We start from the raw sequence: 25,458 nt of genomic DNA on the forward strand, positions 1-25,458 counted from the left end.
CTATTGTGTCTTCATAAGGGAATCAATTTCGACTTCAAGAAGACAGACGAGGCCATAGCTGGAACCAATGATGCCGACCTGAACAAAGGGAATAACATGGATGGAAGGTGCATTCAGAGGAATAAGGGTTTTCTTGTCGGAATATTCCAGCAGACCAAACTGCAAATCGTAGGTGTCATGACGCCATTGGAGGAGAAGAGAAGGGCCACGATGATGAATTGAGTGGTGGAGGTGTTGTTTGATGAAGAGCTGGGTCTTGAAGAGATCGTTCCAACCTTTGCATACACATCGTAATCGGAGTAGAGATTTCACAGGAAGCCTTTTGAGAATGTTGACCATGATGTCGTGTGGAAGAAAGAATCCGCCTTCTTTCACTGTGCTTGCCATCAGAAACTTCGAATATGAATTGGAAAAAGAGAGCGTCCTGGGGTTCTAGAGGTTGTACAAGGACACCATGAATATACCAAGTGATCTCAATATATATATGTGTATATATAGTACCTCCGGTCTTATTTTATAAAATCCTGATTATATATTACAAACAAGATTTTATAATTAGAATTAGAGAAAGTAGTATATTATAATTATTGAATGAAGGAAAATCAAAAGAGAATCTTTGTTTTTTAACTTGTAAATCAGAAAGAGATATATCTATATCTTTTAGGTTGTTTAATCATAATCAACTATTTTGAATATATATATATGTATGATTATTACTTACTAAATCGGCATACGTATATAATAAATTTCATTTCATATAGATATTAAAATTAAATTGAATACCTTTTATCCTTCAAATTTCTTTTGATATTATGTTCTAGCACAATCATGATTATTAAAGCATTGTTCAAATACTCAAGACAATCCCTTGCGAACATTTATACCCCAGTCTTGTGGTGCTTACAAATTTGCCAACTACAAAAATATATTTTTATACAAATTAAAAAAATATCATTCTAGTACAATCATAATTATTCTTTTCTTGAGGTTAGCATCATCAAATCGAATGGCTAGCAAAAAAAATATAAAATCAAATTATGAAGCTGATGGCATTGTACGTAATAGAAGCTCTCGCACAAGTGAAATATAAATTCAATTTCTCTTATACTCATCAAGCAAGTTCTTCTAATTCAAGGGGAAAAAAAATCAAATTGGACAACATGTTCTCTAATATATTTGTCCATGAATTCATATTTTAGATCTTTTTTTTTTGGGGGATAAAGTTTTAAATTCTTTGTATATCTCGCAAAAATAAAGTGTACTTCTATAAAAGTTTGATTTCAGAAAAATCATCTTAGAAATGCTTGCTTACCGTATTTTTAATGATTTTTTATATAATGAATAAATTGGATTTAATTCATTGACAAACTAGCGTAATATCTTACTTGACCTTGAAAACTATTTTAAAAATTTAATTATCTCATATATTTTATACCAATGCAGTGCATCTTTTTTTTGCTGTATCACTTTTCAAATACATAGACTACTACATTCATTTTGTAAGTGTAGGCGGTACCATTTACTGCCTAGCAAGTTCCTTTGGACGTTACCTTAAAAACCCATGTTAAGTTGTTCGCTTATGAGCGTTGCCTAGAAATTCTGGTAACTGGTGCGTCACAATGTTTTGCTGATTTTTGTAGCTCCTGATTTCTAATCCTCTTTGGAATCTGGATATTTGGCACATTATGAGTCTGAAAAAGGGCTGATTCAAGTCTCAAATTCTCTTTGTTGGATTGTTTGATGAAGCATATTATCTTTTCTAATGTTCCTTACTTTTCATTCATTAATTCACTCATGTATTTAACCAAGTCTTCTTTTGTATAGTTCATTTGAATTTAACTTGCAAAGTTGGCATCTCTCCCACACTTCTGTAGATATCTTGGCTTTGGATTGGCTACAGAAATAGACATTCGGTACCATGCATTCCCACGGACTCGAATTTAAAACCTCATGTTTAAGCACTCAAAACCCCTTCCATTATGATCAACGTTTGTTGAGTAGTTCGTAAGAGGGATATCTTCTATGTTCTGAATAGTTACCAGAATCTTTTTTTTTTTTTTTCATTTTCAATTTTACGAACTAAAATCATGAATTTTGAAGAACAGTGTAAATAGGAGCTGGCCATGGCCAGTTTGGTGGATGGTTTTAATGGAAGACAATGAACATTTTACTTTCTGCGCTTCAATTTTCTTGAGATTTGCAAGATTGTCCATGAAAGATGCTTAAAATAGCAGCTGTAAAAACTTGTCTTTTAAAGACTATAGGGACTCCAAAAGACCAAGAAGTTTCACAATGAGCATTCATACATATCTACCCAATATTTTTTTGTGCGCTTTTCCCCCAGGATTCTGATAAAGAGTTCCTGAATACAAATCGCCATCCTTTTTCAAAGGGGTGATTGATTGTGTTGAAGAAATGGTCATTTAATAGGAATCCAAAGGTGATGATTCAGCCGGCACCTTGTCTTGCTGGCGCAACCTCCTAAGTTCACCTTCAAGTGCCATTTTTGCAGAATCTGCCATCTCTGCATTCTTTAGAGCCATCTCTGTTGCTGCTTTTATTTCCTCAATTGCCTTCAGATTGGCTTCCAACTTCTTGTCTGCTTCACTTTGTCTTGCCTTGATTGCCACAACCTGAGTTATTGCAGCCAGCTCTGCCTTCTCCACAAGATCAGCACATTCCTTCACTTTCCCTGTCACTGACTCAAACTTATCAACAGATAGTTTGATCTTACCATGATCTTCTGAGTTTGGTACATCACTAACTTGATTCTTGTTGTTTCCTTGCATCTCAGACAAGATCTTCATCTCCTCAAGGGCTCTTTGCTCTGCTGCTTTCACTTCTTCGGCCTCTTTTAGCACAATCTCCAGCTTTGTTTCCAGTTCTTGAGCCAAAGCTCGCGCGTTCTCGGCTTCTTGCTTCAGATCGTGTGTTCTCTGGTTCTTCTCTTCTGCTTCCCTTTTTGCAGTTTCTGTTTCTTCTGTTAGCTTCTCTATTTTCATTCTTTGTTCATGAAATAATTTAGAAGCTTTTTCCAACTCCTCTATATTTGCTTCTCCCTTGCTCTTTTGTAGTTCATCTTTAATGTAACTGGCAAGAGCTTCTGATTTTTGTTCCTTGTCTTTCAAGATTCTTTGCTCAGTCTTCACATTTTCTAATTCATCCTTTAACAAAGCCACTAGGTTTCTCAGAGAGCTTTCTTCTTCAGCAACTTCTCCTAGTGTCTTTGTGGCTTCTTTGAGTTCTGAAGTTATAGCTCTTGCAGCTTCCATATCAGAAGCATGTTCCTTCTTCATCTGTTCTTGCAAAACTTCAATCTCTGCACTTGTTTCAGCAAGTTTAGCCTCAAGATCTTCTGTATTCAATTCTGGGTCATATTCCTTCATCAAAGATTCCATCTTTGCCTCTGCTTCTTCCTTACCATTCTTGTAAGAATCATATTGAGCTTCTCTCTCTGCCATGGCCTTTGCTTGTTCCTCTTGAGTCTGCAAAGATGCAAGCTTTAACTCCTCAACAGATGTTTTCATGGCTGCAATCTCATTCGAGAGCTCGCTGATCCTTTCTGAGTTCAACTTGGCTGAACGTTGAGCTTCTCCGGCTGTCTGAAACGCCGCCAGCTTCGCCTCTAAAGCCGCATCAAAATCTTGCCTGATCTTGGTCAGTTCTTGCTTGGCAGCATCAAGTTCTTTCACAGTGGTTGTGTATTCTTTTCTTGCATGCTCGAGTTCTAGCTTCCAAGCTTCAAAGCCCACTTCTTTCTGGGACTTGGCCCTTTCAAGCTGCTTGGCCTGATTCTTCACAGCTTCTGCAGCCTCCATGGCGGCTTCCTTGGATTCTCTAACATTTGTCAGCTTCGTTGTGAGATCTTGAAGTGTCACTTTTGCCTTCTCAAGCTCAGCAAGCGCTTTAGATTTTGTGGTCTCAGCACTCTCCAGCTGCTTCTTTATCTTGTTCAGTTCTCTCTGTGCCAACAGAAGCTGCGTCTCCTTTTCTAGTACATTCTGCAAATCATACAAAAGATGCTCTCAACAACATTATTATTTGCAAATGTGTCCTTTGAAAGGCCATGCAAAACAAGATTTCCTCGTATTGGCTTGAGAAATAAAAACCAATACCACGTCTCAAAGAATGCAACCACAAAGTTTGAAATGTGACATCATGGTATGAGAGAGTTTTAACGTTAAAATGTGTGGTTGATGATGAACATGGTTATGTTTCATAGAGGGTTTGATGCTTACCTCGGATGATCTTCTCCTGACAGAACGTTTTTCCTTGGAAACAGCAACTTCACCGAATAAACTGACAGCAGCTTTCACAGATTGAAATGGCGCCCTTGTGTCGATCTCTCCAACCTCTCCCCTCGGAGAACTCATGTCCTTCTGTGAATCCATTTTCCTGAAGTTTACCATTTTCTCTGCTTCTTCTTCCCCTCCTGAACACGATGATCTTTCTCTGCGTTACCCAAAAACGAAAACGAAAACCAAAAAAAACTGTCGCAAATGAGCCATGAAACACATAATACTATGACCAAAGGGCCGATCATCATCAAAATGATGACTAATTACCTTAAAGTTTGATGTTTCTGGAGACAATGATGATGATGATTGAAGTGCAAGAAGCCAGATGATGAATTTTTTAAGGGAGGAAGATGGTTGGACCTTGAAAGAAACCCAGACAGAAAACACGCAGGTTTCTTTTATGTCCAACGTTTGGATTATGAGCATGAGAGGCTTTAGGCCTTTGAAAAAAAGAAAGTCTCCAAAATATGACTGGTTTGTGAATTGGCTTTGCTATTTTAGCGTACAAGAACGCAGGTTTGTGGTGTGATTAGAACAGTAAATGTTAACCGTACAGGGTAGCAAGATTATAGAAGATAAGAGAAAATAAGACATTATTTTCTCCCTCTGCAATTGAGAAATTCATGGAGGTATTTGTGGAGATGAAGGCAGATCTTTAACATGCCACGCTGGACATTTCATGGTGAAATTGGTTCAAAAATTTATATTATAGGCATGCTTGGTCTATAAAAGGAAAATATTTACTTTACTCTCAAACTAATATTATTATCGGGTTAATATGATTAGGCTTCGTATTTTGAGAAACATTATTTTTGTTTAAAAATTTAGACAAAGTCATGAATTTTTTTGTAAAGAAAAAAATCAAATGATCATGATAAAATATAAATGGTAATACTATTGTGGGCTCAATATTTTAAGAGGATGAAAATAAACTTATACAAAAGATAAATTTTCACTTTTAAATTTTAATAATAATAACTTAATGTGACATTTTTAAAGTGAGATTCTTGATTATTAATATCAGTGTCACTTTCGATATAAAATCCCTTTTTATAATATTAATACAGAATATTAAATAAATCTTATACATTTAGTGTCGTTGTTTTCACTTTTTAATTTGATGAAGTATAATTAATATACAGCAATAAAAGATTTTATGTAATTTTGTTTTTAAAAAAAAATGAGATCTAATTATCTTACAGATATACTCCCTCGAAAAAAAATAAAATAGTTCTATTAATTAGATCTTTTGATATGTAGAAATATATACTACTCGTACTTCTAATTTATTATTCTATATTTTCAATTTTATCATAATCCTCCTCTGGCTTCTCGTTTCATTTACCTCTGATTATTATAATTTAAACTTGCAAATTTCACAAACAAATGTTTGTTTTATAAGAGAAGTCTCATTCTCATTCAATCACATTCACTAACCAATAACATCCCTACATCCTTAGAAGTTAGATAAATAAATTACCTCCGGTCCTAATTATAAGAGCTAGTTGACTAATTTGAGGAGATTAAAAAAATAAGATTAGTTAGTTATTTGTAATAAATATGTATTGTCTTTCCTAAAATATCTTTGTTAATCAAGTGTATTAGTTAGAATTACCATTATTAGAAGGACTACCTTGAAAATATATATATATAAATATAAATATGAGAGATAAAGTGGATAGGGGTATTATATTTAAGAGCACAATAAAAGTCAGATGAGATCTTATACTAAGGACCGCACGTAGTACAACACAATGCAAGATGTAAATCAGAAGTATAACCATTCTTTCTTCAACAGAATCACAATACATTTTATTCTCCAACCATCCTTACAATGAAGAAAGTCCAACCCTGGAAACTGGCCTGCAAAATGCAAAAAACTCCATAATCTTTTCACATTTGTTTACAAAAGGCAAAGACCATTAACATTTACTTAATTTCGAATTGCTAATGATCATTATACAAAATAGCTAAACTGTTAATCATCTTTCCTTTCCTATAAAAGACTCAAATCTTTTCCCTCTCATTTGAGGTGTTTCATTGACAGCCAAAACCCACTTTAACTGTAAAGCCTTTCTATTAGGTAAATATTCATGAATAATACTACTATTTAACATAATCACTACGCCAAAACAATTAAAAGAGAATTTCCCTTCTTCAGGACCTTATCTTAATAACTCTAATATCAACTCTGGAATTGAGTTGTCTTGCCAGACTTAAAAGGGGAAAAAAAGATTACATGTGCTCAAAGACGAGAGCAGACGCCCCTCCCCCTCCATTGCAGATAGTAGCAACCCCATACTTCCCCTTCTTTTGTCTCAATACCTGCGTCACAAAACTTGACTAACACATCCTCAAATTTGAAAAATAATAATAAATAACACTCTCCAAGGATAAGAGCTTTATTTCCAAATTCAGTTTATGCTGGAGTTGTAGAGACCCAAAATTAGAGAATTTATAATAGCAAAAACTTACCAATTAATTGTGAAAATGAGAGTTATAGACCCTTAACTATGAACTTTTAAATATAAAAGTATCATCAAGGACCATAGAAATACATTACTTTATGTGCTTCCTAAAATTACCACTCATATACCTTAAAATTACAACATGATCTTCAGATATTATAGAACTGGTTTTTTCATGTATAGATAATAATAAATTTAAAACATCTTTTTAACATTAGGGATTATAGACGGTAATTTTTTTTTTTTTCAAATTACATGAATGGACAATTAGAAGTTCAACAAGTTACATAAGCTGCCGGTATAAAACACCAGCCTTATCATTCTCAGCTAGTTGAAGACATCATAACGGAGGTTGGTTCGTTGAACTATATATAGGAACTATCAATATTGCTCTGAGCAAACTTGGCTATAGCGCATTCATTGGCTTCCCTAACTGAAAGTTACTTCCCTGATGAATCAAATTTCTCCTTCATAATAGTTATCCTTCCTCTCGTTTCTGATCAGCATGTTATATCCTCAGCACAATCTGTGAAAGTTTTAGTCCGCCCCCATCCCAACCGTTTACACATCATGATACCATAAGACCTCTGATTCCTCCATCAGTAATTCTAAGAAGCACCAATAGTAACTTATTTCTCTGGTCTTTTAGAGGAGTCTTAATTTTATTAAGGTCTTTAACTATCATTAATAAAACTTATGGTTCTCAAATGTTGTTTTTTCTTACTAATTAGTGAAGTATAGAAGAGGAGCAAATCGAGGTTAAGAATTACCCCTAACAGTGTTACTAAGATACGAGCTCCACTGCAGCCCAAGGGGTGTCCCAATGCTACAGCTCCACCATGCACGTTAACTTTCTCCTACGTTGAATTCAAAAGGCACAATCATCTATCAGATTTAAGCCAGTACCATATAAGGACGGGATAGAGAAAAAAAGAAGCAAGAAACAGCATATCAGCAGGCAAAAAAGATTTCATCCACCAAAAGAGCGGCAGTACCAACACTCACAGGATTAAGACCAAGAAGCTTTTGATTCGCAAGAACTACAACCTGCATAGAAAATGACAATGCAGTATGAGATGACTAAAATTTTCACTCATTTTATTTTGTAACAGTGTGATGATTATATGGGAATTAAGGTTTTTAATTTAGGGAATTGAGATAACATTTGGGATTTGATCAAATGCTTTTGGGCATAGCGTTCCATATCTAGTATCCTTGTAGGATGAGGACACCCATTCTTTTCAGATTTTATTTTGGCAGCTTATGAATAGGCATATCTAGTAAGTCATTGCCGATGGCCATTATTATAAAAACATTGAATTGATCTTGGAATTTTGAGGATTTATTTCCTTGTCTTTTACTCCCTTTCCTGTTCCAGTCAAGATTCGACAATACAGGTACAAAATCCTAAAATATGAGTAGAATGTATTCTTACAGAGAAGGCTTCGTTTATTTCATAATAATCAATTTGAGAAGCCTCCAAACCAGAATTTGATATGGCTTTTGGTATTGCGAGAGCCGGCGCAGTTGTGAATACCTCCGGTGCCTGCCAAGAGAACCTCACTTCAGCTTTGAGTTGTTCATTTTAATCAAGGCCAAGACAAGTTCCAATAACCAGTCATAGCACCTGAGCTGCATCTGCATATCCCTTTATCTTAGCTATTACTTGCAATCCAAGCTGAAGCACCTTCTCTCCGCTCACTAGCACTAATGCGGCAGCGCCATCACTGGTCAAGTCAATACATTAATTATCAATTAAAGAGCAAGCAGTTAAGAACTTTTATGATTACGATATCCTTAAATTACAGCATGGTGTACAATCAGCAGTCAAACTTCTTGCAATGAGGTAATGGGTTGTTCCCACAAAATTTACATGGGTATCAATAGAAATCTGCATTGGAGCCAACCCATAAACCCGACTAGACTAATTAAGCATAAGTTTTAGTCCATTACACTGAGGGCTGACACAGGCCATGTCACATGACAAGGGACCAGAATAACGATTGACTTCAGCTCTAGTTCTAGGCATAAACCTCACTGACCTAGTCAATAAGCAGGACTACTTCTGATATGCCAAGTATGCAGAGAGACGCATCATAAGGGAAGAGAAAGAGGACCTTATGCTAGAAGCATTGCCAGCAGTTACAGAACCCAGATCCTCCTTGAAGCTTGGCCTAAGCTTCTTTAGCTTTGCAGCATCAAACTAGAGACAATTAAACAGATTATGAGAGATATCAAGCAAAGTGCATAAATTCACATCGTATTCCAATTTGAAAGAATGTCATAAGGACCATGGATCAAGTAAATTCCAAATAAGGATTACCCTAAAGGCTTCTGTAGTTCAGAGCTAGCAAACTGTACTATTTATAAGTCATAAAAAGGGCAGTTCACCTCAAACTCCATGCAATGCAAGGGGAAACATGTTTACTTAGATGAAAATTTGTACGCCCTATCTATTTACCTTTCCCAAACATTCATCTTTATCAATAAAGGTGAAGGACTTCCCTCTTCCTGCAGAGACTTCAACCTGAAAGTGCAGATAGCGGCATGGAAACCACATCGAAACCATTGCATATTCTCAACAATGTAAAATGATTAGGAATTGGAAAATCAAACCGGAACTATCTCCCATGTAAAATGACCAGAATTTTGAGCAGAAATTGCTCTCCCGTAGCTTTCTATCGCATAAGAATCCTGAAAAGCAACACAGTGCGGTGGAATGGAACAGAAATATAAAACTTGGATTGCAAGACAAACAGATGTGAAAGTCGGGAGGACTAATGACATGTAAAATGGTGGTAAAACCAAAACAAAAAGGGACAACAACTGACAACGCCAAGCAACTAGATACCAACACAACAAGCAAAAAGGATGTTGATAGTAATTCAGGGCAAAACTAAATGACCTAGTGAAAATAATTAATAATATCGATAAAAAGAATGAGAGAATGAAATACATTAAAGAATTTTAAAATACAGTCCGCCAACGAGTAATACCTGCTCCTCTCTTGTTATGTCATGAAGATCAGCACATAGCTCAGCACAAACACCCATACCGAAGTCATTATAAACATCCCAAAGGCCATCCTTGATCATACCATCAACGATAGTATCATGCCCTACCCGAGATCCCTTCCTGTTTTAGACACAATATATACAGAACATGTTGAGATTATTAGCAACCAAACATGCAAACCAAGTCAAGATTTTCTGACGTGAGACTCAAGTTCCATACTTTGCTACTCGGTCCTAATATATACTTTTATTAACCAAATCTCCAAATTAACTTCTTGAAATACTACCAAGTGATTGATTAATTATAAAAGAAGCAAAATAAACATCAACCCAAAATAGCAGCAAAAATAATTCCTCCTGTTATCCCCAACATATTCTTTCAGCTCTCTAAAGCCAGAACTTTTTCCAAAGAGAAAATGTATCATTCTTTCAGTAATTTAAGAAAGAAAGGAAAACCTTGCTTGTACCATATACTTGGGTGCATTAGACATGCTTTCCATACCACCAACCACGACAACGTCATGAATGCCCGATTGTATTGTCAGCGCTGCAAGCATAGTAGCTGCAATGAAGAAAAAAATAAATAGAAACATGACTTCACCTCTCATTCACAACAATTCAAACTTAAATTAAAGTGAGATGATCTCTTAATATATAAAATAAAGCCTACCTTTTATACCTGCTGAACAAACTTTGTTAATAGTAGTGCAGATTACAGATGAAGGTATGCCCGCACCTAAGGCAGCCTGTCTGGCAGGGGCTTGCCCTAAATTTGCAGCGAGAACATTCCCAAAGAACACCTCTTGCACGAGTGATGGATCTACATTTGCTCTCTTGAGAGCAGCTGCAGTTTCAAACATGGAAACTAACATGAATCCATTGACCCACCAAACTTCAAGATACAAACAACATTATCCCGTACTAGTACAAATAGGAAGAGCTTTTATTGTTTCATTACGATGGAGTTTCTGATTGCTCGTTTTATTTCTATTTAGGTTGCTTTCTTTTTGGGTTAGACGTGTCCTCGCCATGTGAGGGTCTATGTTCAGCACATCTCCAAGTCGAAAGGATAACATTTTCTAAATGATGATAAAGCTGCACACTTATCGAACACAGGTGTCGACTGCCTGTTGTGGCAGTTCATGGTGATCACCAAACACAAATTTGTAGCTCAAATTATAGGGGGAAACATATTTTCCTGCTAAAATTTACTGAATTATACTCTCCCCAGTGATGTGTTAAAAATAGAGTAAGTTCAGTAGTTTTACACTTAATTGCTATAGAACCAAGCTCCGTCGCTGAAATAGATGAAAGAGTGCCAAGGAAAGCACCGATTGGCGTCCGCGCGACACCAACAACACAGACATCTGTAATCAGATACACCCAGAAGACCCGAGCTCAGCAGAGGATGAATAATTAATAAAAAGACTTTAACTTGGGAAAACTATTGATATGAATTAGTTGTTTTTCTAATATGCAGTAGCTAACTACTTTAAGGGAATATACCAGCAAGCTAATTAAGTCCAAAAAGATGTTGCTTATGAATTTATGTGATGATATGATATAGATAAATGATGATTCTGTCAAATCAAACCAAACCTCGTGGCTTTACAGAATCAGGGCCAGGAGACATTGAATCGTCGGGAAAGACCCTCAGATCAGAAAGGAGAAAGCTCTTGACAACAAAAGCATCAATGAATGATCATGATGTTAGAAGTGTGAGTAAAGACGAGGCTGGCAAAATTTGAGTACATGATAGAAAAAGGTACTAAAGTAAGCTGATCAATAATCGAGAATAGCTACAATTGCCGACAAAACACAACTGGGGTCACGGTATTCCATAACTTCTTTTTTTGCTTTCTTCTTTCCTTACTCGGTCTTTACCTACAATATCCTGCTGGAGTTAGGATCCAAGTATACCTTTTACAGATAAGATTCAAGCATTGCATCACCATGTCGTGGGACTACCTCCTTCCCCTAACGTCAACCTTTGTTGATAATTCCTTATTTTCTTTTCTTTTTTTTTGGGTGGTAATTCCTTTCTTTCTTTTGATGTACCATACCTTGTCTTTTTTTTTTTTTGCCAAAACAAGAGTCCATTTTATTAAAACTCAAACAAACAGATACACACGCTAATAGCCACTTAAGGTCCAAAAGGAAAAATGCTCAAAAAGTCCTAGGAGTACAACCTACCACACAACTGAACCAAAACAAAAAAACAGCAACAAGAAAACAAAAACAGAAAGAAAACACCGAAATCAAACAGAAAGAACAAGCAAGGGAGCACAAGCCAAGAACAAATCAGCCAATACCACATTTCTCAAAGCTATCACATATTCCTGAAGCAGCAATACTGGTATCTAGGCTTCTACAAGAGGTGCGTTCATTAGCCTTGAATAATTCCCACCTTTCCAGGTCCACGGCCAAAGCCTTCTCCAGGAGGGGTGTTGGTTTATCAACCCACCCATAAGGGTACACTCCCTTTCTACAACTAACAGCAAGACAATCTGCTGCTTCATTACTCTTCCTTGAAACAAGAGTAATTTCTACACCACTCAAATCATTCAAGGCCTCAATTACCTCCTGCATTTCCCATCTACCATTCCAAACAGCATAATCTACTGATTTATTCTTCCAGCACCAAACGATTTATGAGCAATCAATCTCAATTATAGCATGAGACATATTCAACTCTTTGATAATAAGCACAGCTTTCCTAACAGCAAGGACTTCAGACAGAAAAGCCGAATCTGCCTTAACTCCTTCATCGAATCCCCATAGGAACAAACCATTTTCATTTCTACAGACTAAACCGATAGCAGCCATGTCTGGGGTAAAGGAGCCATCACAATTAATTTTAACCATACCTACAGTTGGGGGACACCATACTGAACATTGATCTTTTTTCTTCATCTCCTCTTCTCTATCTATCTGCCACCCTTTTGCTCTCCAAAACTCCCTTATTGCTTTATCTGCAGCATTCACGACCTTAATGGGATCAGGTTCTTTGAACTCAAACACTCCACTATTTCTTTCCTTCCATATCAACCAGATAATCCACACCACATAAGCAAGTTAGAAGTCATTCAGCAACACATCATCATATAAAATCTTTTTTATCCAGCGACCAAAACTCTGGAATTTACAACTATCAACCTTCCAGGTTAATGTAGAAGCAAACCATACACACTTTACCCATGGACATAAGAAAAGGGTGTGTTCAAGTGTCTCTATTTCTAATTTACATACTGGGCATAATTCAGATGTTCTGCATTTCCTTCTCACCAAAGCTTCATTCACTGGTACTGCACCTACCAAGCTTCTCCACATGAAATTTTTAATTTTAGGCAGCACCCTCAATTTCCACACTTAGTTCCATATATCATTTGGTAGTGAGAAGGAGCTTCTCGCTCTACCATCAATCACATTTCTTCTTGACCTTGCCTCCACATAACCTTTCTTCACAACATAAAGTCCATTCTTTGTTTTATCCCAAATAAGCTCATCCGTTCTTTGGAAATGATCAGATCCAATACTACAGATTTTTTGTAAGATTTCCACAAAAATCAAAGGTTGCAGATTACTCATATTCCACCTGCCATCTATTATCAAATCAGAAACGATCCACTTTTTTGCTTCTTCCGGGACATTCACTATATCAGCTAACCTTCTCTTCATCTCTAGTATCCATCTATCAAACCACACATTTACCCTTTTCCCATCACCAACTTTCCAGAAAGTATTCTCCTTCAGCAAATTTCTACCATCCAGAATGCTGGACCATAGCCAAGATGCTTTATGGCCTATTTTGGCATTCATAAATGGAGTATTAGGGTAATAAATTCCCTTCAGCACCTTTACCCACATTTCCTCTTCATTGTTCATCAATCTCCAAGCTGTTTTAGCCAATAAAGCATCATTCATTGCTTCAAAGTCCCTGAATCCCATTCCTCCATCCTTCTTAGATCTGGTCATAGAGCTCCATGCCTTCCAATGGATCTTCCTTCCCTCTTTCCCCTCATTCCACCAAAAATTCGCTATCATTCTGTCCAGATCTCTGCAGGTCTGTTTGGGAAACTTGAAGCAATACATAGGATACATAGGCACAACATTGATTACTGATTTTATAAGTACTTCTCTTCCAGCCTGGCTCAACAATTTACTGCTCCACCCTTTGATTTTCCTACCAACTCTATCCTTAATATAAGCAAGGGCCTAATTCTTTGGTTTTCCCCATACATTAGGAATTCCTAAGTACTTGCCCGGCTCTTCTATGTCCTCAATCTTCAAAATATTGCAAACTCTTCTCCTTACTTCTCCAGGAGTATTTTTTGAGAAAACTACTCCAGATTTAGCAAAATTTGCCTGCTGTCCAGATACAGAACAATAATCTTCCAGAAGCTGAGCTAACTTCTTACAATAACATTCCTTAGCATCCATGAAGAATAGTACATCATCAGCAAAGAAACTATGTGTCAGCATGGGGCAAGAGTTTGACAGTTTAATACCTCTTAAGAGACCCATCTCCACATTCTTCCTGATCATACTCGACAGAACATCAACAACCAGGATGAAAACATATGGGGAAAGGGGGTCTCCTTGCCTTAAGCCTCTTCCTGGACTGATCTTTGCCACTCTCCTACCAGAAAGACATAGGTTGAGTTTAACTGAAGATATGCATTTCATAACCAGATTAATCCACTTCCTACAAAAACCGAATTTGAGAAGGGTAGCTTCCACAAAATCCCATTCCAGCCTATCATAAGCATTGCTCATATCCATTTTCAAAGCAAAATCACATCTCACACCATTCCTCCTTCTCCTCAAGAAGTGAAATACCTCATGAGCAATAGTTACATTATCATGAATTAATCTGCCTAGGACAAAAGCTCCCTGGTTTCTTGAAATGCAGTTGGATAGAAACGACTTGAGCCTATTTGCCAGCACCTTAGAGATTACCTTATAGACAAAGTTGCATAGACCAATAGGTCTAAACTGATTCACATCCTCAGGTCTGTCTACTTTTGGAATCAGTGTCACATTGGTTTCGTTAATGACAGTAATATCACCTTTTCCTTCAAAGAAGTCCCTGACCATCAACCAAATTTCTTCCTTCACCGTCTCTCAAGAACTCTGATAAAATCTCCCACTAAATCCATCAGGCCCAGGCGCTTTGTACCATACCTTGTCAAATTGTGCTTTTTTCTTTTTTTTTCCTAACTCGAAATCCAATAAGCTCCTAGTCTTACACTTAGTGTCAAATGATATTACTTGGTGATCTTTACCGTGAATCAACTTAATAAGTCCGTTAAATATAATCAATCATTTAAATTAGTAATTAGCAGACATACATATATACATGTATATAATTTTATAGCTCGCTGGTCAAAAAAAAAAATTTTATAGCTCATTAGAATCAAAATAGAGAAAAAATAAATTTTAGAAAATCTAAATTTTCTTTTGTAAAAATAATGATATAAAATATTGAAGTAGGGCGGTCGATTAATGGTAACATTTGGATCAAAATACTTCTTAGAATGTATGTTTTAAAGTAAGTTCGTTGTAGATCAAATCAAACTACTATCTCTAATCTTTAATATAAAAACTAGTTAACTATTTGAATAGATTAAAAAAATTAGTTAAATTAGTTATTTGTAATAAATAAGTGTTAACTTTTCTAAAATATTATTGTCCATTAAGTGTATTGGCTAAAACTATTATTATTATAAAAACTGTCTTAATAAAAAATAGATAAATATGAAAAAATAAAATAGATTGACTTTTTATCTTCAGGATATGAGCTTTTATATCAAGGACGTAGTATATTTATATCTAGAGAGAGCAGTAGGATTCATGCCATCAATTACATGGAGTTTGCCACAGTTAAAATTCGAAGTGCTCGAGGCAACAAAATCCTAAACAGGATCGCTTCAAAAAAGATGTAATCCAAAGCATTTCCTAAAAACATTTCAGAGCCAGTCATAAAACACGCCTAAATGTGAGATTGATGCGCGTAGCTTCAGCTTTTGCTCGCTTAGGCACAGAATGGAGCCAATCCCGTTGTGTATAACCTCTCATCACCAGAAGTGATCCATGCTTGAGTGTAAATGTATGTTGATCAGCATGATTGTTCTTCTTTAATCGCTTCTTCGAAGGTTCACCGCTTCCCTCTACACATCCAAACCAAAATATTATTTTTCCTTCTGGGAACAATTCTGGCTTTTGTGTTACACAGACAATGTACTTCATTATCCAGGTATACAAAAACGCAAAATATATATAATCAAACACGACTAAAGTTGAAGGACTGTGTGTCAATATGATAGAGGGACCTTTCAACCCAGAAATATAAAACTGGATTTTAGGGGTCTGTTTGATTCTGTTAGGGTAATGCAATGTGGTTTGAAAATCTCAAACTCAATACTCGATTCGTTTTCATTCAAATGATAATTTATAATATTAAAATAAATAAATGAAATACCATTATGAATTAAAAACAATGTAAATAATCAAATAAGTTTGAAATTTTATTTAAGAAAGTGTGAGCAAAACACAGATGAGGGAACAGATTCTCATAACAGGATCAAGCAAGCCTTAGATCATCCTAATCATTCAGAAGACAGAAATAGAAAAGTACAAAATCAATGTGGAACTGCAATGCTAAATTAAATTCACTAAGACAGAAATACAAACCATTAGATCTTTTACTTGGTTTCCTCTTCAAAATGAACTCACGTTCACATCCAAAAGACAGTGAAGCAATTTCAGGGGCTGGTCCATATAGCTTCTCATCATCAGCATGCCAACCCACATAGTCATTACCGCCTTTGTACCTATTTAAGAGTATGCTATTAAAACTACTCCCGGGAAGAGCCTTATGAACCTTCAGAAATAAGGGAGGTATTAAGTGCTGTTAACGAAGCCTACCAAATTTATCAAAATATTAACAGCACTTAGAACAGAAAATTTTCATGAGTCATACTGCACCCAAGATATCTTTCAGTGGCGGGTAATCATCCCAAGAATAAGCATGTGGTTGATATCCACTGTAACTCAATTCCGTCAATCCTGGAGCTGCAACATAACACATGTCTCTAGGCTGCGGCAAATTAAACAACATGAAAAGCAAGAAGTCCCAATGTTAACCAGATGTATGAAGAATAAAACTGTTTAAGGAGATTACGGTTGTTGCATAATACATAATTAAAAGAAATTAGTTTTACGATCAAATAACAGCTTTCTCAGAACTTTGTGTGAGGGCCGTCTGTATCAGTAATTACCCATGTGGGGAAAACCCAAAAGGGTGGTCATATAAATGGTCATGATACCAATAATTTCCTTCTCGCTTGAATAAACAGAATTCAGCTAAATATTCAATTACACTCAACAAAATTTTAATGAAAATGATCAATCTTATGACATGAGCTCTGTATCATGCAGTGTCAAGGCAAAGCCAATAGCACATTCTCGGACACTGATAACAACAAAGTACAACAGTGACGCAGAAAGTTTCACAGAAGTTCCAATCGCAACCAAAATTTCTTTTTTGACAACTCAATATTAATGTAATTGGTTTCACATTGAAAACAACCAAACCCAAACAAGCAATTCAACAACTGCGAGCGGACAGCAGATGTAATGTTCCATAAAATCACTTAGACTGCAAACTTCTTTATCAACCGATGGTGCGCTAATTATTTTTTTAGTACAATAATAAGCAAGCAGTTGCTTATACATAAAATTTCATCTTTGTCGAGGTTATTCAAGGACTGTCACAGGCGTATAGAGAAGCAAATATCTTTATTTCCATAACAAATATTCAGGAAGTTAGGCACTAACTTTGTTGTCCATAACAATTATAGTAATAATGGTAACAGTAATATTCATACATGTTATCGGAAAAAATAGTGACATTCATACAATAATATCCAAATGCCTTCTGTCAACGAAGTGATCCGTTCAGAAAATACGTGAAGGTTTGAAACAGAGAGACAAATAAACGATCAAAAAGAGAGGAAAATAATAAAATTAGAGTTAGACGGACTAACTTGTCTTTGGGTCAGAATCCCTAATCCCTAACTTCAATAAATAATAACACATGCATCGTAGCCATAGGGAAAGGAAAGAGAGAGACCTGAATGCAAGATCTTCCAAAGACGCGAAGGATAGGTCTGGTCCACGGGATATGCTTATTGAGGTAATCGAACCACATCCATGACTGATCCAAGGGAATGAACCTCCGGAAGTGTATGACTTCGCTGGCGTTTCCAAGATCGATAATGTGCTTCTTCAAAGTGTCATCAGGATTATCCTCGTCAGAGAGTGTAGACACCGCCTTCAACTTGAATAGATTCATCGGAGTCACGCCGGCAACCGCATGTATTTACGCGCCACTTGGGGTTAGAAAGCCTATATCGTTCTTCGTTTTCCCGCTTTCTCTATGCCTATTCCTTGTTGGGTTGGGCGTGGGGACAATTCCCGCTTTATCTCTCTTTTTTAACAATACTTATTGATTATTAATATTATATAGGGTGGTTTGGATTGACCGGGAAAAAATAATTTATTTTTAATCTGACTTTTAAAAAAATAAAATTGAGTAAAAGTTAAATTAGAAAAAGTAAATTATATTTGAATTAGAGTTTAAAAAAGTTAATTTGTAAAAGTGAGATTAATAAAAAGTTGTTTGAATTATGATTGATTAAAAGTAAATTTGTTTGAAAAATTACCAAAATAGGTATGAACTTTAATAAATAATAAAATGACTAAATTAAAAAAACAAGTTAAATTAGTTATTTATAATAAATATGTGTTGTCTTTCCTAAAATATCTTTACTAATCAAATTTATTGATCAAAACTACTATTATGAAATAAACTATCTTAAAAAAATTAAATAAATTTTAGGGATAAAGTAAATTAGTGTCTTATATTTAAAACCAAAATAAAATTTAAACTAGATTTTATAGTAAGTGGATTATATCTTATATTAAGGATCAGAGGTAATATTTTAAAGGAGACGACGGATCTTTTTTTCCCCACTTTAGTTATGCTTGCTTAATTAATTACATTTTCGGTGGATTTAATTAATTGCATTTGACCATAACGGGGTTAAGAGATCAAAATTATAACAAATATTTTATAAAATAAGATGCGTCGAATATCATCAGTCACACCGTATAAAAGCTCGAATCAACAAGCATGAAAAATAAATACTACGATCAAAATTAAATGAAGAAAATTGAATAATCTAAACACCGATCAACCAAAAAGTGGTGAGTAACCTCTCGAAGCTACACAATGCGGCGCTTTACATGACCAAAGCGACGGCGGCAATGCCAAAGGCAACAGATCCTGCAATGGCAAAGCGATTCGTAGCAGCGTCGTTCTCAATAGGCGCTGAAGCCTCAGAAGGAGGCATGGAGATCGAAGTAGGAGTATTGGCGGTGGGAGATGGAGCTAGAGAAGGAGAAGGGGATGATGCAGTAGGCGATGGAAGGGAGCTCCTACTTGCCAGAGATGGAGAAGAAGCCAATGGAGCCGTGGTTGAAGATGATGACCTCACGGCGGAGATGTGATGGAGCTCACAGCGACCACCGACGGAGCTTTTGGCGAGGAGGCGACGGACCTCGTTGGGTGACGAAAAAAGGAATATGAGGGAATAATATGGCAGAAGTGAGAGAAAAATAATAGGGGGAATAAGCTCTGACATATCACAACGGTCCTTGCTGGTAAGTTCTTAAAAAATAAGCTCCTTCTTCCAGCTTCAAAGAAACGCACATATATTAAGATCATGAAAGATAAGCTCAATTGGACTTAAATTCTCTCAAACTGCACTCCATTTCTCAATCAGTTTTCTACCAAAAATAAGTAACTTTTGGTCCAAATTAAGCCTCCCAAATAGGCACACGCTCTCATAATTCCCATCCAACTAGGCATCTCTTTTTTTTTTTTTTTTTGATGAGTTAGGCATCTCTATACGTAACTCCGCCTATATTGTATAGTCAGTCCCAAGCCCGAATAAAGAAGGAGGGTTGTGTTAAACCCTCGACAGCTAATGTAAAAACCCTTCGAATCTCATGAACATGGATCAACGAAGTAATTATGCTAATGCTAGGTCGTTGCCCAGAAATGACACGCTGTATGGCTCGAGTACAGTGAGAAATGAGCTAGAGCCGCTACATCGTTGCCCGAATGTAGTGTTAAACGAGCGAGGGCTACCGCACTCTCTTGGACGGAGGCAGTTAAAGAAGTTAGTTCATGAGAATGAGATTAGATTTGGCACTTGGAATATTGGGACGCTAAATGAGAAATCTATGGAAGTAGCAGGAGTTATGAGAGACAAAAAGATTAATATCTTGTGCCTCCAAGAAACCAAATGGACTAGAGAAGCTGCCAAGGAACTTGGAGAATATAAACTTTGATACACAGGAAAGGTGAATCAAGGAATGGGGTTGGTATCATTGTTGTTGATGGAACACGGAAAAAAAACATGGTAGAGGTTAAAAGGTTTGATGACAGAATAATATTGTTAAGAGTAATTGTTGGAAATGATACTATCAATATCATTAGTGCCTATGCACCTTAGGTTGGGGCAGAGGCACACCTTAAAGATATGTTCTGGGAAGATATGGAGGGGTTGGTTCAAAGCATACCACTCGAAGAAAAATTTTTTATCAGTAGGGACCTTAATGGACATGTTAGTAAGGAAGCAGGACAATTCAGCAGGGCTCATGGTGGTTTTGGTTTTGGGGAGCTTAGGACAATCTATTCTCGACTTTTCTCTTGCATACAATCTTAAGTTTGTCAACACTTGTTTTAAGAAGCAAGATGAGCATTTAATTACATACAAAAGTGGTGTATCAAAATCACAGATTGATTTCTTTTTGGTTAAGAATCCGAATAGAAGATTTCGTACTAATTGCAAAGTGATTCCAGGAGATGGGATGACTACCCAACATAGAGTACTTATCTTTGATGTACGTTTTAAGAGTACCAGGCAAAAGTACCATCAAGTGGTAAAACCCAGGGTTAAGTAGTGGCAGTTAAAGGGTGAGATACGGGAGTTATTCAAGAGGACCCTTTTAGAGGAAGGGATTTGGGAGTCGCAGGGAAATGCAAACATGATGTGCGAAGAGATAGCTACAAGGATTCATTTGGTAGCTAAAGCAATTTTGGGAGAATCCAAAGGTTTTGGTCAGAGAGATAAGGAGACTTGGTGGTGGGATAAGAGTGTGCAAAAGAAAGTCAAACAGAAAAGAGATTGTTTTAAGGCCATACACTTTTATAATAGTGTAGAAAACCAGGAAAAGTATCAGTTGGCTAAAAAAGAGACGAAGAGAGCAATGAGCGAAGTACATACTAAAGCTTATGAGGGGTTTTATCAGGAGTTAGGAACAAAGACGGGAGAAAGAAGTATTTACAAGATTGCGAAACAAAGGAAGAGGAAAAAGAGAGATCTGGACCAAGTAAAGTGTATAAAGGATGAAGATGGTAAAGTTTTAGTTACTGATGGTGATATTAAAGACAGATGGGAGGCTTACTTTTACAAGTTGTTTAATGAGGGAAGCAATTATGCGACTCAGGATTTACAGGACTTGCTAATTAATGAAGATGATCGAAATTTGGCTTTCTACCACAGGATCTGTATCGGAGAGGTTAAGGTAGCTCTAAAGAAAATGGACAATGGTAAAGCCGTTAGGCATGATGGTATTCCTATTGAAGTTTGGAAATGTTTGGGCGATGAGGGTGAGGTGTGGCTAACCAAGCTTTTTAATGAAATTTTACGCTCTAAGAATATGCCGGATGATTGGAGGAGAAGCATTTTAGTTCCTATTTACAAGAATAAAGGAGACATTCAAAACTGTGTAAGCTACAGAAGGATAAAACTTATAAGTCATACAATGAAGTTGTGGGGAAAAGTGATGGAATATGGGTTGAGGCTGGAGACTTCTATTTCGGAAAACCAATTTGGATTTATGCCAGGGAGATCCACATCAGAAGCAATCTATTTACTGAGGGGGTTAATAGAAAGATATAGAAGTAAAAGAAGGGATTTACATATGGTTTTTATTGACCTGGAAAAGGCTTATGATCGTGTGCCAAGAGAAGTAATGTGGAAGGCTTTGGAAAAGAAAGGTGTACGGGTTGCTTATATCAAAGCCATACAAGATATGTATGAGGGGGTAACTACCAGTGTAAGGACGCCTGGAGGTGAGACAAAGGACTTCCCTATTAAGATTGGCCTATATCAGGGATCCTCTTTGAGTCCGTACTTGTTCAACATTGTTTTGGATGTTCTAACTGAACCTATTCAAGAAAGAATCTCTAAGTCCCTACTTTTCGCGGATGATATAGTTCTCATGGCGGAATCAAAAGAAGAGATTAACATTGAATTGGAGTTATGGAGAAGGACTTTGGAGTCGAAAGGTTTCTACTTGAGCAAGAACAAAACAAAATATATGCATTGTGATTTTAGAGGGAGGCAAGGCAATGGGGATTTGGAGGTGAACATGGGGGAGCAAATCATTCCTCAAGTATCAAAGTTTAAATACCTAGGATCCATTATACAGGAGGATGGAGAAATTAATGAAGACGTTTCTTATAGAATACAAGCTGGCTGGTTGAAGTGGAGGAAAGCTACCGGAGTTATTTGCTATAAGAAAGTACCTAAGAAACTTAAAGGAAAATTTTACTGGACTGCTATAAGACCAATTATGTTGTATAGTAGTGAATGTTGGCCAATAAAGGGAAAACAAAAGCACAAAGTCAGGGTAGTAGAAATGATGATGTTGAGATAGATATGTGGTCATACAAGAAAAGATAGGATTTGAAATGAAAATATCAGGATAAGAGTTGGTGTGGCACCTATCCAAGAGAAAATGATTGAAAATCATTTAAGATAACTTGGACATGTGCAGAGAAGGCCATTGGAGGCCCCGGTGAGAGGGTGAATCAGACAAGATGAATCCCATAAAAAGGGACAGAGGAAGACCGAAAAGAACACTTAATGAGGTCGTTGAACGAGACCTCCTAGTCAACAACATATCTAAGGACTGGGTTATTGACAGAGCACGATAGCATTGTGTGATTCACGTAATCAACCCCACCTAGTGGAATAAGGCTTGTTGTTGTTGTTAGGCATCTCTATGTGTGGTGTCGTCCGACGGCACCGTTTTGGGTGTAAAATGAGGGGATTTTTTGGGTATTTTTGGAGTATTTTTTCAATACAACAAGTATCTTAAAATAATTTTTGGTACACTCAACATATTAAAATATGTTTTTCATGAGTGCTTTTATGGTAAAAAGTTTTTTGTACATTCAAAACTCTAAAATATTTTTTAATAATACCTAGTATCTTGTAATACTTTTTTGTATACTCAATAGTCTAAAATATTTTTTTCAATAGCACCTAGTATCCTAAAATAATTTTTAGTACATTTAGTATTACCTGGCATATTAGAAATTTTTTTAATAAACGCCTAATATTCAAAAATAATTTTTTATACACTTATCATCATATAGTATTTTTCAATAGAATCCAATATCTTAAAATAATTTTTACTTTAAAAATATTTTTAGGGTTGCACTTAGTATTCTAAATTTATAATGCTTGTTGCTACTAATAAAAATATTTTAAGATATTGAGTGTTATGGGTATTTATGAGAAGGGATAGGATTTTTGTCCTGTCTTTCGTTCTAGTCATGTTGTTCCACCCCACTGGGATTGGGATGGAATGTTATGTTTCAAATTTTTTCAATAATCCCTTACAATTCTGGGTCTTGATTTTTTTTATGTTGTAATATTTGTTTTCTATTGGCTTTTAAAGAAAAAAATGCTAAAAAGTTTTTTTTAAAAGCCTAATTATATAATGAAAAAATAGTGTAAAAGTAATGTGGTAAAAAAAATAAAAATTATTATATAATGGTTTCATGAATTATTTTATTGAAAAAAAGATTTTGTTAAAATGACATTGCAACTAAAGATATAAAAATTACTATAAAAACAATTATTAATAAATTAATTGAATAACTTAATAGTAATTATTAATAGGTAATTTTTTTAAAAAAAACTAAAATACCATAGAACAAAATAGAATAGTCCAGTAACTATGTTTTGTCCCATTTTGAATCGACCGAGATTGAGACAGGACAAGTGGGACATCCCAACCGGGTGTTATCAGAAAATTATTTAAGGGTGCTGAGTATATTGGATATTGAGTGTTATTAGAAAAATATTTTAGAAATAAAATGATAAAATAAAATTTATTTATTATCAATATAAAAATAAAAAATATTATACTTACAACGGTCTCTCCTAATCTAGCTATTTTAGTTTTATTTAGATTATGTGATAAAATTGATCTAAATGAAAATCGTGTCATTAGCTATTAACGCTTCTCTTCTTACAAATTATGAAATTATGAATATAGCATAGGAATCAACATCTATAATTAAAAAAACCATTATAATTACTCAACAGAAATTAAAAAATAGAAAGTACAAAGAATTGATTAGCTACTTTTCACCAATGAAACTACGGGAGTTTTATATTCGTTTTCCTTTTCTTAAGAAGAGACAAAAGATTGCTTGTATCAAATTAGATTAGATGTGCCTGTTGAGATTTTTAAGAATATCACCTAAGAAATATACTACTTATGGTCTTAATTATAAGAGCTAGTTAACTAATTTAAGAAGATTAAAAAAATAAGTTAAATTGGTTATGTGTAATAAATAGGTACTGTCTTTTCTAAAATATCCGTGCTAATCAAGTGTATTGGTTATAATTATTATTATTATTAAAAAGACTACTTTAAGAAAAAATGTATAAATATAAGAAACAAAATGAATTGGGGTTTTATAATTAGGATCAAAATAAAAATCAAATAAGGTCTTATATTAAAGACCGGAGGTAGTATATATATATTTTGCATTGACTATAAATCTAGGTTTTAGCATGAGCCATAACCAGGTTTAAACATTTTCCTTCCACTTTGCTATCGTATTATCACTGATTCACTCTTTGTCTCTCATCAACCAAAACATCTCATTGGATTGAATCTAGAGTCAGGAATATGGGTTGTGACTCACGGGCTAACCTGCCAACCTGCCATAAAAGAGCGGGTTAGAGTTGGCATTTTGTCAGCCCGCAAGGTGTGGGCTGCTCTAGCCCGCACCGTATAACTCGCGGGCTATGGCGAGCTAGCCTGCGGGTTGGCGGGTTGGCCCGCCTAACCTACCACTTTTTTTTTTCAATATAAATAATATGTTACTCCCTCCGTTCCTTATTATAAGAGACAAATAACCAAATTGTGTTGATAAAAAAAATAGTTAAAATTAGTTAAAGACAATTAATGTGTAAAAAGTATAATGTTTTTTCCAACAATGCCCCCATTAATAAGGAGAGAAAGTATGAGAGAGAACAATTAAATTATTAAAAGAAAGAGAAGTGGGAGGGAGAAAGAGTACGAGTTGGTGACAAAATAAATAGGGGTAAAATAAGAAATCAATACAAAAAAATAGAGACAACTTTTAAGTGTCTCTTATATATGGGAACATGCTATAAGCATTAAATGTCTCTTATAATAAGGAACGAAGGGAGTATTATATTTGAAAATTTTCTTCTCTTTTTTACATTTCAATTTTCATGTTTTATAATATTATAAGCAAAAAATATTTTTAAA

General features: G+C 35.5%; 4 protein-coding genes across 12 annotated transcripts; all 4 read right to left on the minus strand.

The window, feature by feature from the left end:
* On the minus strand, positions 1-339 carry LOC114714397 (F-box protein At1g11270-like). Its single transcript, XM_028899138.1, has one exon. It carries the CDS (start codon positions 337-339, stop codon positions 1-3), a length of 339 nt encoding a protein of 112 aa, XP_028754971.1.
* A 2,084-nt stretch (positions 340-2,423) lies between these two features.
* LOC114714398 (WEB family protein At1g12150-like) lies at positions 2,424-4,409 on the minus strand. Its single transcript, XM_028899139.1, has 2 exons — positions 4,239-4,409; positions 2,424-4,001 (listed from the first exon to the last, which is right to left on the minus strand). Exons 1-2 carry the CDS (start codon positions 4,407-4,409, stop codon positions 2,424-2,426), a joined length of 1,749 nt encoding a protein of 582 aa, XP_028754972.1.
* Positions 4,410-5,973: 1,564 nt separating this feature from the next.
* On the minus strand, positions 5,974-18,240 carry LOC114714384 (probable acetyl-CoA acetyltransferase, cytosolic 2). Of its 9 annotated transcripts, none has more exons than XM_028899122.1 (16): positions 17,915-18,240; positions 16,763-16,879; positions 16,474-16,663; positions 11,049-11,147; positions 10,460-10,624; positions 10,237-10,342; positions 9,763-9,901; positions 9,383-9,460; positions 9,228-9,293; positions 8,884-8,969; positions 8,394-8,493; positions 8,202-8,312; positions 7,772-7,813; positions 7,537-7,623; positions 6,538-6,623; positions 5,974-6,161 (listed from the first exon to the last, which is right to left on the minus strand). In XM_028899122.1, exons 1-16 carry the CDS (start codon positions 18,134-18,136, stop codon positions 6,128-6,130), a joined length of 1,728 nt encoding a protein of 575 aa, XP_028754955.1. In that variant the 5' UTR covers positions 18,137-18,240; the 3' UTR covers positions 5,974-6,127. The 9 variants fall into 9 exon arrangements, 8 of the variants coding, with proteins under 8 accessions (XP_028754955.1, XP_028754954.1, XP_028754957.1 ...); XM_028899121.1 differs by having other exon boundaries at positions 10,451-10,624; positions 17,915-18,239; XM_028899124.1 differs by lacking the exon at positions 11,049-11,147 and having other exon boundaries at positions 10,451-10,624; positions 17,915-18,239.
* A 698-nt stretch (positions 18,241-18,938) lies between these two features.
* On the minus strand, positions 18,939-19,487 carry LOC114714399 (classical arabinogalactan protein 1-like). The gene has a single exon (XM_028899140.1). The coding sequence runs from the start codon at positions 19,485-19,487 to the stop codon at positions 19,086-19,088; it is 402 nt and encodes a 133-aa protein (XP_028754973.1). The 3' UTR covers positions 18,939-19,085.
* Positions 19,488-25,458: the final 5,971 nt, after the last annotated feature.

The sequence above is a fragment of the Neltuma alba genome, unplaced genomic scaffold (assembly GCF_004799145.2).
Source record: "Neltuma alba isolate B1F8T4 unplaced genomic scaffold, ASM479914v2 tig00011501_pilon, whole genome shotgun sequence".
Taxonomy (NCBI): Eukaryota; Viridiplantae; Streptophyta; class Magnoliopsida; order Fabales; family Fabaceae; genus Neltuma; species Neltuma alba.